The 16,757-nt window shown below is 37.5% G+C and overlaps 1 protein-coding gene across 2 annotated transcripts; it reads left to right on the top strand.

The window, feature by feature from the left end:
* The first annotated feature begins 4,856 nt into the window (after window positions 1-4,856).
* Window positions 4,857-12,345, top strand: LOC141485457 (homeodomain-interacting protein kinase 2-like). 2 transcript variants are annotated; one of them, XM_074182214.1, is made up of 10 exons: window positions 4,857-4,969; window positions 5,060-5,235; window positions 6,146-6,376; window positions 9,114-9,701; window positions 9,805-9,915; window positions 9,973-10,125; window positions 10,280-10,468; window positions 11,103-11,294; window positions 11,349-11,516; window positions 11,616-12,345. In XM_074182214.1, the coding sequence occupies exons 3-10, from the start codon at window positions 6,263-6,265 to the stop codon at window positions 11,955-11,957; spliced, it is 1,857 nt and encodes a 618-aa protein (XP_074038315.1). In that variant the 5' UTR covers window positions 4,857-4,969; window positions 5,060-5,235; window positions 6,146-6,262; the 3' UTR covers window positions 11,958-12,345. The 2 variants fall into 2 exon arrangements, with proteins under 2 accessions (XP_074038315.1, XP_074038314.1); XM_074182213.1 differs by having other exon boundaries at window positions 4,890-5,010.
* The last annotated feature ends 4,412 nt before the right edge of the window (window positions 12,346-16,757 follow it).

The following is a 16,757-nucleotide window of genomic DNA, read 5'->3' as shown; positions in this document are numbered from 1 at the left end:
ATATTCATTTTTTTCAATTACGTTGATGACTTCAATGCTGAATAAATCAACTTTTACTTTGTGCAAGCTATTTTCCGGGTTTTTTGGCCGTAATCCGCAGGTTTTTAAGCATACAAACGGCGGTCAAAAAAACCGGAAAAGAGCTTTCACAAAGCCCGGCCCTGGAAATTAACATTCTTTGATCAAACAACATGAACTTCGAGCTTCTGAAATATATATTCAATCCTTTTGAAATAAGGAAAAAAGTCATGTGAAATTTAACACAGCCCAAGGTTTTAGCAAATGACCATAGTGAAAATTCAAAATTGAGATTTCATGTTTTACCTCGACCCAGTTCAATTTTCACTTATGTAAGTGATCTACAATAAATGTCGCATATTTCATGAAATCACATCAGAAGCCTAACCTACCCCCTGGTACACTCCTGGAATTCAGGTAGAAACAGGTAGTCCATCATATTCCACCTATCTACCTGTGAAGCATTTATAAGACTGCTGGTGCAGATATTTTTATTAGTAAGTTCAAACTTGCCAGAGTGATATCGATATATTATGGATGCTCCTCTAGATCTCTCACGTGTTTCTTCGGGGGTGACGTTAAGGGAACCGCCAGCTCCCAGTAGTGATTCCCCGCTGGATTTATCAAAAAAATCGACTGTGACATTTAATACCGAGGAGAATTACCGTCGACAACCTTTACCGTTTCCTTGTGGAGGTAAGCATTAAAATAAAAGTGAATTATTTGTTTTTGGCAGAGAGTTGCAAGTTGACCGACAACACGAACTCTTGTTATATGGGAAGTGAAGTGAATAAGGGAGTAAAATACGAGTGTTCCCTTTGAGCATTCATTACAGAACGTATAGAATTCTTCTTTATTTCAAACGTCAAATGTCTTGATGACATGGAACATTGCTCTTTTCACTGAACATAAATATAGTGCATTTTTTGCAGGCCTTCAGCACCCCCTTTGAAAAAATACGATATTTTCTACAGAAAACCCGATTTGCTTTTCACAACTTGAGCTCGCAGCAGGCATTTCGTGAGTGCGTAAAAGTTTCGATTTGATCAATTTGTGAAATCGCCTCTCTGAAAAAATGATAACGAATATTAATATGGTTGAACCTCTTATGATACGTTTGGTTCACAGCCAGAAGCAATGCAGCCTGGTCGTCATTAAAAACTTTGATTTGTCTGTAAATTCTTGCATCAAGTATTTCAGATATATGGCTTCTTTAGCAGTCTCAGTCATAGACATATATTACGCTTCCATGCTGGATAAAGCGACCTTTTTTTGTACTTTCATAAGAAATAACAGAGCCATTCAATTTTATAGGATCGCCTACTAATATAATTAGAAGTTTGCACGTCAACTATAGTTACCGAACTCTTTGACTCAGTTTCTTTGAATGGCATACCTGTCGCGGTATAAATATTTTTTAAACTCCATTGTCTTTTCATAAACTTAGAGATTTTTGTAGTATAGAGAAATGTGTAGTCTTTTATTCAGTTCTTCGAATTAACTTCGTTTATAATTCTATCTTGATGTGGTACGGGATTTTTTCGCGATCCCGTCGGTTGTGTTTACCACCCGAGCAAAAGTTTATGTTTTGCGCGGCGGCGCTGCTTCCACTTTTTTTTAGCACGAATGGTTATTGGCGGAGGTCTGTCGGCTTTTTTCTTTATTTCGCCTTGCAGAGTTGCCGGAGCATCCTCGACCTTAGGGTCGTCGCCTAAATCCTTTTATTCGGGTGTTTTCCGTCTGGGCTACCTGAGCAGACCTTTTGTCTGGGGTCTTCCGGCAACGGTGCTGTTTTGTTTTATTGCTATTAACCTTACTTACTATTAATTAGTTGAAATACAACTTTGTTGAGGTTGTTTTGACAATGCTTCAAGCATATTGATTATCGCAGGTCTTATCAAAAGAAATAATTAGTTCTGAAAAGATCAAGAAAGACTGACAGTTTTCGAGGTTTTTTCAATTCGGTTACTATCAGTTAAGCAACTTACAAAATTAAATGCTATTGAACGCATTTCATTGAGAATTTTAAAGTTGTTATGTTGGATATGCGAAATTACCAAAAAATGACGTCATTCTCTTCTTAACGTGAATATCCTATACTTCACTTTTTAGATTTGACTATAAAATCAATCTGCATCCCCAAACGTTCTTTAGCAGTTCTTATTTATTCAATTTTCAATTCAGTTTCTATCTCTGCCTTAATAAAATCAGTTTAAAAGAGTAGTAGTAGTTTTCCTCGTAAAGTGCTTTATTTCAATACTGAATACAGCTAAGTCGGAGTTACAGAAGTTGGTTGAGGTTGTTGCAAGTGAATGACTGCCACGCAGGGCGTGATTAGTTTTTATGTACGAAACCTCACGTGACTAAAAGAGATGCAAAACGGTGCATAGTTCATAGTGGTTCCAATTAATTTGAAAGTGTAAGCTAGACGTCACATGTGTCAATGTCATAGAACATTACAGATGTCACAGAATATGTATATAATAGTCAGAAGTCAGTCAGTCAGAAATGCTTTATTGTCATAAATGTTTAGGTTTTGTTGACAAAACAGGCTTAAAAACTAAAACAATCAGAAACATTAAAATGAAGGTCAATAATTAAAATAAGATAAATGGCTCAAGCACACTTCAAAAAGTCTATGGATAAAAGTCTGTCATAACCACAGAACACCCTATCTATATAGATAGGGTGTTCTGTGTCATAACTTGAAATTATAAGTTCCTCAATAGTATAAGCTTTATCTAGCAGAAGTTTTTTTACTCTTTTTCGAAACTGTTTATGTTAACTTTCTGATTGAAAGGGGGAGACGATTGAAATATTTTTTGCTATTGAAAAGAATCGAATTTTTAATTTGTGCTGTTGACAGGATAGGAAAAGGAATATTGAATGTGAGACGAGTGGCATATCTCTGAGTTGAGTTCGAGATGCTATCTTTGTGTTTTTTGTGCATTAGGCAGACTGTTTTTAAAATAAAGAGGCAGTAGACTGTTAAGATGTGATGTGCTAAAAAAAGGGCTTACAGGAATCTTGCACTTTAGCTCTGGTAATGGATCTCACTGCTCTTTTTTGTATTGTGAAATCTTGACTCAATAAGTTTTCACAGCCGTTCTCCCAGAAACAAATTCCGTACCGCAAGTGGAACTCGAAAAGTGCAAAGTATGCTTTTCTAGCAGAGTGATAGTCCAAAGAGTTAGGGATAGATCTATCGCGTAACAACTTGAGGATAATTTTTTGCATAGTATACTAATATGCGTTCCAAATTTTAATTTGCTGTCCATGTTGAGGCCTAAAAATATTTGTTCTCTAGTTCATGATCAATGATGTCTTCTTCAAGAATTATATGGTCCAGGTTACATTTAAAGGACATTATATTAGTCTTTGATATATTGACAGGTAATAAATTGGCATCGCACCATTGCCTATATCATGCTCTATCCTAATTTTTAGTGCATCAGTGCTTCTTCCATGCTAAAGTATAGACGTGTCGTCAGCAAAACTTGTGAATTTGCCTTCAATCGATGTATATGCCAGATCATTTATATACAATAAGAACAGCAATGGTCCGAGAACAGATCCCTGAGGTACTCCGCATTTAATGCTCATTTTATCTGATGATGAACTTTTGAAATTCACTACTTGAACGCCATCTGATAGCTATGACTCAAACCACAACAAGATGTTTCCTCTAAATCCGTAGATTTCAAATTTTTGAAGTAATATTTTGTGATCAACACAGTCGAATGCTTTTGTTAGATCACAAAATATTGCAACATTCAGTCGAAGGTAAAGCAAACATTGCATCATTTGTGCTCCTAGAGGCTTGAAAGACATATTGATTGGAGTAAAGAATATAACTTTTGTCAAGAAAATTTAGGATTCTCGTTTTCATCAACTTTTATACGATTTTAGATAGAGTTGGCAGCAAAGAAATAGGCGGGTCTATAAGAATCGCCTCCTTTAAATAATGGGAAAACTTCAGCAGTTTTTGGGCAATCTGAAAAAAAAACCATTTATGAGAGATTTATTTATAGCTTCTGCTAAGATATCTAATACAGGTTTGACAGTTTAAGGAAAGTTTGAGTGAGAGATCATCCCATCCTGGAGAGTTACCTTCAGGCCGGGTTATCAGTTTTGATTTTCCGGTATTTTGTTCAAGAAATCTCACTAGCAATTTGCAGACATATCTTTTTCCTGTTCTGTTTATGTTTTTATTATCTTGCTGGTAGTTTCTTCTCTGTAACACATTATTACGTTCTACTACTGTAGATGAGAGTCCTGCACGAAAAGCTTCTTTCAGTAGAGACACATTTTTCTGATATATTCTGTCATTTTTATATTCAATGTCGAATCTGTAAGGTTTTGTGACGACTAGAATGTTAGTATTATTAATTTTCGGCGAGAGCTCTGTTGCTGAACATTTATGGTTTCTGGCAGGCCAGATAATAACGGTATCAATTTTTGTAAAGTCTTTGCTATAGTTAACTGCTGTTTTAATAAGTTCATCTTCACTACAATTTGGCTTTAACATTGATTCCACCATGCAGGTATTGGTCAGTAGTCTCCCCAGGAAGCTTGCCATATTTCGTCCATTACTTCCAGCAACAAAAGTAATTTTTTAATTTTTTGTTTTGTCTTTTTCGTTGGTACCCGATATATTAGCAGTATGATCACTAACAAATTGATTTTTCCGCTTCGTCCATTTATTCTCATTTCCATTTCCAACCTGTGTAGTGCCCACAGAAAATATTTTTATAATTTTACCTACGCCACTGTTTGTTTATACATTTTGTTACAGTTTGTAACTGTTTGAGTACCTACGCTGTTTTTTGGCCTGTTTTTATTCCAAAGTTCTTTTTTAAGGATTTCTATCTGTGCCTTGAGCTCGGATATAGAAATAATTTTTTGCGTAGGCTTTCAACTGTTGGCCTCATCATTGAAGCTTTGTATATAGGTTAGTCTATATACGAAGTTGAAGAATCTACAAAAATTGAAGTTTTTCTTATCTTGCTCATTTTCTCCATATTTATCGATTTTGTTTCAGGTCCTGCTGATGGGGACTACCCAATCGCTAAACACGAAGTCTTGCACAATGAATATCAGGTGCTTGAGTTTCTCGGTAAGGGCTCATTTGGACAAGTGGTAAGATGTTGGAAGAAATGCGACAACCAAATAGTAGCCGTTAAAATATTGAAGGACCACCCTTCGTACGTAAGACAGGTGAGTTCATTTGTTAGTAACAGAGCAGTAAGTGGCCGTCCATCAATCACGTGGTGTTTTTTAACACTTATTAACCCCCCTCCCTCTTGGTGATACGCGGTGAAGTTTAAGACGAACCCCCTGGTGGTGTAATCATGCAAGCCATGCCGCTTTTCGGTTTAGAAATCTCAAAATAATAAATACACGTGATGTCTCACTACCTCCCCCCTCTACCCTTATGATATTTCGAGATTTTTTCTCAACCTCCTCCTCCTATGAAGCCTCACGTGATTATTCGACGGCCTCCAATGGGTAATAATAGGAGAGCCCAAGCGGGGTTTTCGGGATTTACTAAAGCGCGGCAGATTAATATACAGGGGGATATCTTGTACCCGGTTAAGTACCTCCACCAAATAAGAGCCCCATATATAAGGCCGCCTGTGAATGATAAAGGATCAGATTAGTAAAAAAAAATTGATCGTCAGAAATTCTCGAGCGCGTCAGATTAAGGTAGGGTGAGTTAATTACCTGCTAATTTTATTTATTTGCATGCTATTTCCTGAGCTTTTCAATTAATTAAGTTCAATGAATTGAAATTTTTTTTTTCAAGTATTGTTTTTGTCAGATTAAGCGAATCCCTCTAGATAGTCGTCAGATTATGTGACAGCACGTCTAAAACATAAAGATGAACCATATATATCTTAATCTGACGAGCTTGAGAATTTCAAAACGGTTTGGTCTATTGATTTGCCCTTTATTTCCCAATTTGATTATTCACATATTGGTCATCGATACAAGTGTGTCCAAGTGTGAAAACTTCTCATACCAAACTAAATTATCAACATCCAATATTCGAACATGCCAATATTCGACAAAGTTGACCTAAGATATAAATAACTTAAATAATTCATGATGATTATTTTTATCCAAGGGTCGAATCGAAATCAGCATCCTGTCCAGACTGAGCCAAGAAAATGCGGACGAATTCAATATCCTCAAGTTGTACGGCAGTTTTCAACACAATAACCATCTTTGCCTCGTGTTTGAGATGCTGGAACAGAACCTTTACGAATTTCTCCAAGAGAACAACTTCAGTCCGATGCCGCTCAAGAACATCAGGCCAATATTACAGCAGGTTCTGACTGCGTTGCTTAAACTCAAAGTAAGTGTTCATTCCAATTCCCCTTAAATTTTCAGAGTCACATCATCAACAACGAAGTTATAATAATCATTTATTAGTCCAAGCACATGCATCTGTCAATGTTTCGTAATCTAGTGCTGGGATAATCGTAAAAAAGTCATCAGCTCAAGCTGTATAACGAATGCCAGTAATATATTAATTCATTCGACGTATTTTATTGTCACAGTTGCTTGCAAAGATACATATCTAGCAGAAGCATCTCTTAACCCACAATTTTCTAATTTAAATCAGAGTTTCTGATAATTGACACAGTTGAATTTTTGACTCAAATCGTCTGATTACATCATTAAAATGATTAACTTTTCTACGCGAAATTCATGGTGAATGTTACACACAATAATCTAATAGTTATACTTTGAGGCTTACTCAAAAGTAAAACTTTCACAAAGATTAATAATGTTCGGCTTGTACAAAAAGTCACTTACCTCAGGAATATTGTCAAAAAGCTTATTTGCACATCCACATATAGATGTGTAACAATTTAAAACAATAGTTGTACATTTGTGTGTTTTAAAGATGCGGCGGATATTTCGAAATGTTGCTCAATGCAAAATTCGGATAAACAAAATCAATATGTTTCATCTAGAAATCCTCAGAGAACATATACTAACTAACCTGTCATATGACCAAAGAACAATCTTATGCTGCTTAGCCACAGAACACACAGAATGACCAAACTGATGTTACTAGATGGCAGCACCAATCGTATAACAAACATTCACAATCTCACGTTCTCTTTCAAAGTAGTCTATTAGAGACGCTACTATTTGCTGAGGTTGTTTCAACAATGCTTTAGGCATATTGAATATACGCAGATATCATCAAAAGAAACGATTTGTTCTGAAAAGAAAAGAGAGACTATATATATATAGTCTACATAGTCTGAAGTAGAATGAAAAATATTTGGTTAACCGCGTAAATGTAGTGTGTGGTGTTTACAGATTCCTGCGGTCGGTAGCCGGGCGGTTCGACGTGGGTGCTTTGTTTACTTACTCGAATTGACTGCCGTGTTGGTCTGTGGTTCAAGCCCCAGTCCAGATCGATTTTCACTTGCTATCGTCCAACCCGTGTTAGGGATCACACGTTGAAAGGAAAGACCTCGTTGAAGCTTAGCTCGCACAAGTTTTGACTTCTGAGGGTTGTCGTTCGTAGGGGTGCGACAGCTGGTTAACGGAAAAATAGATAATTTTTTTAAACAGATTTGGAATGTAAAATGAACCATTTAATAATTTGTGCATTTATGAATTTGTTACAGTGTTGCCAACTAGTAGAACTATAAAGTCGCTACACATGAATCAAAATTCCGCTACTTTGCATCATATTCCGCTACGCTTGTATATCTGACGCAATCGGTTAGATCATGCGCCCTATCCAAAAGTAAATACCACATAACTTACAGTTTGTAGTTTGTGAACCGTTCAGATACCACCAAACTGAACTGTCACTAATGTAAGTAATCAGGATCATGCTAATTTTCAATCGCGCAACTCTGTAGATGGTACTTAATTTTCTAAGTTCACAGCAGTTGATTTTTGAAAGCTGTCGTCTCGACCTAATATTTCTTAGCGTAAAAATGATTTTGAAAAGTAAAAATAAAAATCTATTTGTTCACGTACGTATAGTCACACTGAACTCTTGAACGATCATTCGCGATCATTCCACCCTTTCAAGTTGGAATCAGATGAACAATGTTGAGAAAAACTTTGTTTTCGAGACTTTTTGTATTTTTTTAACATGTCCAATTCCCGTCAATTCCAACTGTAATAGCTTTTTCGCTTGAGTCATAATCAGATGAACTATCTTCTATTTCCACTGTAATTTGTTTCATATAAGTTATAATACTTGAGACAATATTACTGGAGTTTTCTCCCAACGCCAAATCGTTATTTTTAATACCTAGACACGTGTTTCGATCACCAAGTGATCATCTTCAAAGAGGAAGATTAAAAACTTTCGATCTTCCTCTTTTTAATGTATTTGTTCACGTAAACGTTAAAAAATTTTAACGTTCGATCTTCCTCTTTTTAATGTATTTGTTCACGTAAAAGTTAAAAACTTTTAATCTTCCTCTTTGAAGATGATCACTTGGTGATCGAAACACGTGTCGAGGTGTTAAAAATAACGATTTGGCGTTGGGAAAAAACTCCAGTAATATTCATTACTACACCAAAGGTTCCAAACAGTGCATCATAGATATTTGAGGCAGTCGAGAGTTTTAGTTTCAAGATATTGGAGGGTATATGATTTATGATATGAATGAAAATATTCAGAAATATTCTTCTTCTCATTCATCATGTAATGGCCTCACTACAAAGACTATAACGTATTAGCTGTCAGCTTCGAGTGTTGTCTACGGATAGCCTTAGTTGCTGAGGCCATTGAATCGAAAAGAAGAAGGAGAGTGCTGTCCACTGCCTCTTCTTCCATATTTTTTTCAATATTGATTATAGAAAATTCCGCTACTTTATGTTCAAATCCGCTACGCCGCTACCGTCAAGTAAATTCCGCTGTGAACCCCAAAACTTATCTTGATTCCTCTTCAGAATATTCAGTATGCTGCGAGGCGAGACATTTTATTTCGTTAACCTTACACTTCATACGTAGATTTTTCTATAACACTTTGAATTTAAATTGGTTTTTTTGGGATATTGTATAAGATATGATATGATTTTACTAAGCATCTACTATATTTTTTCAGGAATTAAGGCTTATCCACGCGGATTTGAAGCCGGAGAATATAATGCTCGTCAATCCTGTACGGCAACCGTACCGCGTGAAAGTTATCGACTTCGGTAGCGCTTGTTATGTCAACGAAGCGGTATACAACTCATATATACAGTCTCGGTACTACAGGGCGCCCGAAATCATTCTGGGCCTGCCGTTTTGTGAAGCGATCGACATGTGGTCGCTGGGGTGTATTGCTGCAGAACTATTTTTGGGCTGTCCACTGTATCCTGGATCATCTGAATACGACCAGATCCGTTACATCAGTCACACCCAAGGTTTACCGACGGAGGACATGCTAAATCACGGTTATAAAACAACTGCGTTCTTCTACCGCGACAGGAATAACATTCATCCATTCTGGAGGTTGAAAACTCCAGAAGAGCATGATGCCGAATCAGAGGTCAAGTCGGAGGAGACCAGAAAGTTCATTGTCAATTGTCTGGACGACATTGAACGGGTGGTCGTTCCTACCGAACAGGAAGGGGGGCAGCTCTTGGCAGAAAAGGCCGACAGGAAAGAGTTTATAGATCTGCTGAAGAGGATGCTGGCGATGGACCAGGTATATATTGTCCTAGGGCAAAACATACACAATTTGTTTGGTTTTTCGTATATACTTCAATGAATGATGTTTGAGGCAGTGTTTCAACTTTGTTCACTTTCAGGAGAGAAGAATAACTCCGAGAGAGGCTCTCTGCCATCAGTTTGTCCGGCTGACACACCTGATTGAGTATGGGCACTGCGATAATGTCAAAGCCAGCGTCCAAATGATGGAGGTAAGTGTTGGAGTGTTTTTTTATAGTTGGTTGTTTGTACCACCAGGATTTTTGCAGGTGTGCCGCGGAACCCGATACAACTCCACACATTCACATCATCAACAGACCCAGCAAGCACCATCTTTGGTGCCCAATTTGTTACCAACCACCAACAATCAACTGAACCAGGTACAATGGATTGCGAGGGATATGCCTCATTATGGCAACTTGGTAAGTAGTATTTTTAATAAGGGTAGGAAGTCTGATCTTTTTGGAAGAGACTTTCTTCTTGGCATTTTGATATTTTCATCCTTAAAGTCTAGTAGCATGCAGAATGTAGTTTCAAATTTATTCGTCTCATTGAACTCCATTATTCTTTCCTCAGAATCAAATCTATGATGGTAGAGCAGTCGGCAGGCAGTATGCTACCAGCAGTAGAGCTGATCCCTTCCAGCACCAGCCAATGTCTAGCATACTGCGTCCTGCTGGTTATCTAGGTATGCACCCTCCAGTAGTGAGCCAAACTGCTCCAATCGGTATTGGAATTCCTACTGGGCGACAAATGTTGCCGATTGTAAGTACTTCATGCCAATAATTAAGTTGTGTGTCAGAAATACCATCAAACAACTCTCTTCACGCCATATTTTATTTTCCCAGTTTGATGAGTAGAATTTGAAAGTTCTGGCGTGCGTTGAATCTATTGAAATCACTTCTTCCTCGCCAGAACAAAAATGCTGTCTCTCGACGTGTTTCTAGCAAGCCAAGGAGATTATCAAAAACCGTCACCTGTCAGATGTCACTCATGTCTGTGAATATGTTGCGTTTGACTTCCCTTTCTCTATTAATGTTAACAGAAGTTTTGAACAAATGAATATACTTCATTTCCCAAGAACGTAAAAGTTCTCGAACAAAGTGAAATTGAACCTCTGGATTCAGGTTTTCAGGCCGTCGCCTGTTGCAATTTTTTCTTGACGTTTCGCCGGCGCGAGTTGAAAGTACATTTCTTGAAAGCAATATATACTATTGAAAACGCCTGTCACTCACAACTGCCTTAAAACTAGAAACAACAAACATTTTTGAAAGATGGACATGAAAGCCTGAATTCCTGAAGTCATGGTTCTAGTATCTCGTCTCTCGATTTTGAGAAAACTAAATTTTTTGTCTCGGTTGTGACACACATTTCTCTAATCCTCTCAATTCTTTTCAAGAACGTCGTGCAAACATCGTGGCCGACCAGTCAACAGATACCGGTAGTTCCTCCTCAGCACGCAGTCATACAACAACCCCTGCTACCCGAAGTTCAATATGGCAGGCCGTTGCTTGTCAATTCCTCTGCTGTCCTGCAAGAGCACCATCCGATCTTTCCAGTAGATCACGCCCCCACTTACCATCAATTTATGGTAAGCAGTAGTTCTTGTGAATGTATGGGTGGTGCTAACGATATTTTTGTTCAGGTTCCTACTCATCATAGATCTCAGCACCAAAAGACTGAACAAACGCAGCTCAGTCCTGTTAGAAAACGGGTTAAGAATGAGACTCATCCACCAGAGCAAATCAACTGCATCTGCAACAGTAGGAATCATAGTCCAAACACGCAGCAGCCGCATCCTTCACATCAACCGGTGAGTATTAAATCACTACAGAATGTTATAATGATAAAAAGACACTGCGTAGAACTGGGATAGCTTGAGTACTCAATTTGGATATGTTTTTCATTGCAGGTAATCTCCCATAATCAACACACGCATACTATCCATCACCACCATCATCACCACCACCACAGCAAGCAGCATACGATTGCGATAGTCGACACTCCAACGCCGGCCGTTTCGGTCATCACGATCTCGGACAGTGAAGACGAGGGCGTGCCCGACAAGAAACCCATCCACACCAGCACTAACCAGCCCCAACCACAGCAGTCGCCGCTGACTGCCGCCAAAAATATGAAAGCCACCAGCTGCATGAGCGTGCAAGACTGCGACAATGAGGAGGAAAGCTCCGACAACTCGACAAAGTTGTCGTCCTCTCCGCCTTCTGTTATAGACGACAATGCGGCGACCTGAAAAAAGTTGTTTGTGTTCGCAGTTAACAGCAACAATTCACCAAGTATAACATCACTACTTGTAAGTTTATGAAACCGCGCGCGTGTTTCACTCTACAGTTGCATCTTCGGTCGTTACAATACTCACGACGTTTGAAGATGCTATTATCTTACAGCGAAGTACCGGTCAGTATAGTATAGTACTGACATTGGATGTTATTTCAAGTAATTGAAGTTGTTTGAGTAGTTTATCGACAATCCTTCACCAACTCACAACATCCTATGAGGAATATGTTTCTTCGATGGCTCGAGAAAATCAAAATATTCCCTCCCTTTTGGCTAAAAGTCATTTCATGAATATTATGTGATTCATGTTTTTGAGAAGTGTGCAATAAATTTTGAGATACTAACCTTTTGTACTTTATTATACGCATGCAAACTATTTTCTGGATTCGGCAGTTTTAGAAACTGTCACGAGCAATACAAATTCACAGGAACAATGAGTTGCTCAAAAACAATATTAGAGGCACAGTTTACTTATATAGTTGAATTGAAGGGGTTATATTTTTAGGAGTGATTAATTTCAAATTGATTCCTTCCTTTCTTTGAAAGATTCCCTCATCCTTTTTTTTTGTATCAAAATGGAGTAGTAGAAAGCCAAAAACTTTCCCAAAAATTAATCAGTCCTAAAAATATAACCCCATCAATTCAAATAAGATTCCTCTTGGCTGGGATTAAATCGAAGATGTAAATGAATGTCATTACGATGTCATCGATGACATAAGCAGATCAAGCTTATTCCGTGACATTAAAAATCGTAATTCATGAATGAATTCTATAATGTTATCCAATTTGATACTGAAGAGCCTTGAAGCTTAAGACGAAACATCTATGTATACCAGTGAGAATGACAGTGTTCCATGTAAGTGCAATTTGTTTCCATTCATTTAAAGTAGAACTCATGTGAATGATATCTGATTTTTATTCCACAACGAATGTTTGAAATACAAACTGAGCAGAGAAAAGTATCTCCTGTATAATTCAATGTTCACATAGAAGTATTTGTTTCGAAATAATTTTTTTCTTTCGTGTAATTCAATGTTTATATGAAAGTAGCTGTTTCAGGAGAACTTTCTTTCAGTTTGTGTCTGACAGTTACTTCTTTGCATGATCTACACATCCATCCATCCAAGAGTTATTCATTTTCAAATTGATTACTTCCTTCCTTTTTTTGAAAGATTACCTCGTCCTTTTTTTTGTATCAAGATGGAGTAGTAGAAAGCCAAAAACTTTCTTTCCCAAAACTTATATAGTATACTGTGTAAGAGGTATTAACACCTCAAACTATTCAATATGTTTTTTGTGACAGCTTGGCAACATTGGGTAATAATCTGCATTCTTTTTTTGTGTTTTACTACGTGCACTATTAGATTAGTTCCGAGGCGTATTCTGGCGCTCATGTATTCATAACGTATTCGTGTGTGATTCATACACGTTCTTCTGGCGTTGAAACGATGACGTCACATCAACTATGATTTGAAACGTATTTATGATAATTCAAAACTAGCGTGGCGTGGTTTTGGAACGGAATTTGACGTTGCGTTACGTCAGTTGTCAGTTTCTGCTTTATTTTGATCGTTATAGTTCGTAAAGTGCTGATTTTTTTTAATCAAATGTCAAACGTTTATTATCAGAAGAATCATGAAATACAAATCAATTAACAGAGTTTGGTTTATTGAAAGAAAAAAGGAAACAAAACGCCTCAAAAGTGCTGCTTTGTTCCCTCCTGTTCATAAAAAGAGGACATGTCTCCTCACTCACAAGCGATTTTGGTGAAATTGGGGACACGTGTGAATCGTATTCATTCCACGTGCCACTATAAGGGTGTCTGCAATATACTGTGTGAGACCCGTTGTAAGTAGTTCCACTGCGATTCGAAAGTGCATTTAGAATGTAACGGCAAGGAGCATAATTGCTCATATCTAATCCTTCTAAAGAAAACTGAATAGCAACATTCAATATTTCCATTGGAGAAAATCTCTTTGAGTGAATTACTAAAATACGGGGAAACTAATGGATTGATAGGGACTTTGTGCATTTTCTTCTTTCCTTGCACCTCGAACAGATTGGTTTTTCATTTCCATCTAACGTTTCCTATTTTGTCAGGTTGTGAAGAAATCCAAGCATTGTGACTAACTCAATTGGCCAGTTCTTTGTGGAATAGGGAGAGACAAATCCCAGAAAGGATCGATGGTTACTGATGAGAATCCACAGTGTGTGCACTTCATAGTATAGATTCTAATCGACCAACGAAATTGTCTTCAACCTTAGAGTTGTTCATGTTCAAGGAGCTCAGACAGGACACTTGCGCATTTCCACTGTCGATCAATGAAGAAAATTGAAGTTTGATTTTATTATTGAATTTGACATCACTCCATCGCAACAAATCTAATTATTAATGACGTCACTATGAATCGTTTTTCTATACACGCTGGAATACGATTAAACGCCAGAAAACACCTCTGGTTTAAACACACGAAAATGTTTGGAAACTGTGCAGGACGTGATGCGTAGAAGCAAAAAAACTGAAGCAGTACAAGATACTATCGGTTTGATTCATGCTTGTGCTCTCGAGAGAGAAACACCGAAAGAAAACTGATTTTTTTTCATTTTTTTATCTATTTCCATTATCTGTTTAAAAATTTGTTTTTCCGTTAACCAGCTGTCGCACCCATACGAACGACAACTCTCAAAAGTCGAAACTTGTGCGAGCTAAGGACTAACGAGGTCTTACCTTTCAACGTGTGATTCCTAACACGGACTGGACGATAGCAAGTGAAAATCGATCGTTCAGTCTGGGTCAATTCGAGTGAATGAACAAAGCACCCACACCGAACCGACCGGCTACCGTATTTCCAATATTTAAACTTCTATACTGATACGAACAAACAATTATCGGTATCTTCACATATTAATTATTTTCCAAATCTAAGTATATTTTCCTATCTTCAACATGATAATGACGATTGCAGTCTACGGAAATAAAAAAAATGTGGTCAAGTATATAAAATGAGTCAATGTCGGTCCCGACATATCTTACGCTGTAAATACCCAACATTCGCACTTACTTTCAATATCTTACGTTGGCGTAGAGGCTGAGGACAATGTCTACCGCGCGGACGATCCAGGTTCAAATCTCATAACTATGAACTCTTTTTAATTAGAATCACGTGACTGGAACGAGACAAGGGGGCCGAGGAGTGATGCGGAGTCCCAAGGAGACCGAGTTCCATGCTTGAATCGCTACGATACTCGTTCCATCCTGCGTCAATGACGTCACACGTTTCTCTCTTCCACTCACTAAAGTTTCTCTCTGAAATACTTACCAGCGACGCATGACCTTGAACTGCGCCAGAATCCGCCTTGTTCATCTACTCGGATCGCATCCGAAACGTCTAATTTTCCATGACTCTGGCGTATGAATCAGGCTGAATTCGACCGATGGCATGGGTTATGTTGGTTTTGAGGACCGCTGTGGTTTGTGTTTTATTCACATACACCTGCGACTCAAGAAAACACCACAAGAAAAAGTCTAACGGGGTTGAATCACACAGTCTTGGTGGCCACTTCACATCACCTCCATTACAGGAGCATACTACGCAAAAAGGCCACATTTTCAGAAAGAGAAAATCCTGAGGATAATTTTTTGCATAGTACACTAATATGCGTTCCAAATTTTAATTTGCTGTCCATGTTGAGGCCTCAAAATATTTGTTCTCTAGTTTATGATCAATGATGCCTTCTTCAAGAATTATATGGTCCAGGTTACATTTAAAGGACATTAATTAGTCTTTGATATATTGACAGATAATAAATTGGCATCACACCATTGCCTATATCATGCTCTATCCTAATTTTTATTACATCAGTGCTTCTTCCATGCCAAAGTATAGATGTGTCGTCAGCAAAACTTGTAAATTTGCCTCCAATCGATATATATGCCAGATCATTTATATACAATAAGAACAGCAATGGTCCAAGAACAGATCCCTGAGGTACTCCGCATTTAATGCTCATTTTTATCTGATGATGAACTTTTGAAATTCACTACTTGAACGCGATCTGTTAGCTATGACTCAAACCATAACAAGATGTTTCCTCTAAATCCGTAGATTTCAAGTTTTTGAAGTAATATTTTGTGATCAACACATCGAATGCTTTTGTTAGATCACAAAATATTGCAACATTCATTCGAATGTAAAGCAAAAATTGCATCATTTGTGCTCCTAGAGGCTTGAAAGACATATTGATTGGAGTAAAGAATATAACTTTTGTCAAGAAAATTTAGGATTCTCGTTTTCATCAACTTTTATACGATTTTAGATAGAGTTGGCAGCAAAGAAATAGGCGGGTCTATAAGAATCGCCTCCTTTAAATAATGGGAAAACTTCAGCAGTTTTTGGGCAATCTGAAAAAAAAACCATTTATGAGAGATTTATTTATAGCTTCTGCTAAGATATCTAATACAGGTTTGACAGTTTAAGGAAAGTTTGAGTGAGAGATCATCCCATCCTGGAGAGTTACCTTCAGGCCGGGTTATCAGTTTTGATTTTCCGGTATTTTGTTCAAGAAATCTCACTAGCAATTTGCAGACATATCTTTTTCCTGTTCTGTTTATGTTTTTATTATCTTGCTGGTAGTTTCTTCTCTGTAACACATTATTACGTTCTACTACTGTAGATGAGAGTCCTGCACGAAAAGCTTCTTTCAGTAGAGACACATTTTTCTGATATATTCTGTCATTTTTATATTCAATGTCGAA

The sequence above is a fragment of the Leptinotarsa decemlineata genome, unplaced genomic scaffold, assembly GCF_025532065.1.
Source record: "Leptinotarsa decemlineata unplaced genomic scaffold, Ldec_3_MD MMD2_tig00026328_RagTag_RagTag, whole genome shotgun sequence".
Lineage (NCBI taxonomy): Eukaryota > Metazoa > Arthropoda > Insecta > Coleoptera > Chrysomelidae > Leptinotarsa > Leptinotarsa decemlineata.
Note: the sequence above shows the minus strand (reverse complement) of the source record. Positions and strands in the feature narration are given on the sequence as shown.

Excerpts from the sequence above, each read along its gene's own strand:
- LOC141485457 (XM_074182214.1), top strand. The coding sequence starts at position 6,263 with ATGCTGGAACAGAACCTTTACGAATTTCTCCAAGAGAACAACTTCAGT. Across the intron at positions 9,916-9,972 it reads CCAGCGTCCAAATGATGGAG|GTGTGCCGCGGAACCCGATA; the intron begins GTAAGTGTTGGA and ends GGATTTTTGCAG. Across the intron at positions 11,295-11,348 it reads CCACTTACCATCAATTTATG|GTTCCTACTCATCATAGATC; the intron begins GTAAGCAGTAGT and ends ATTTTTGTTCAG.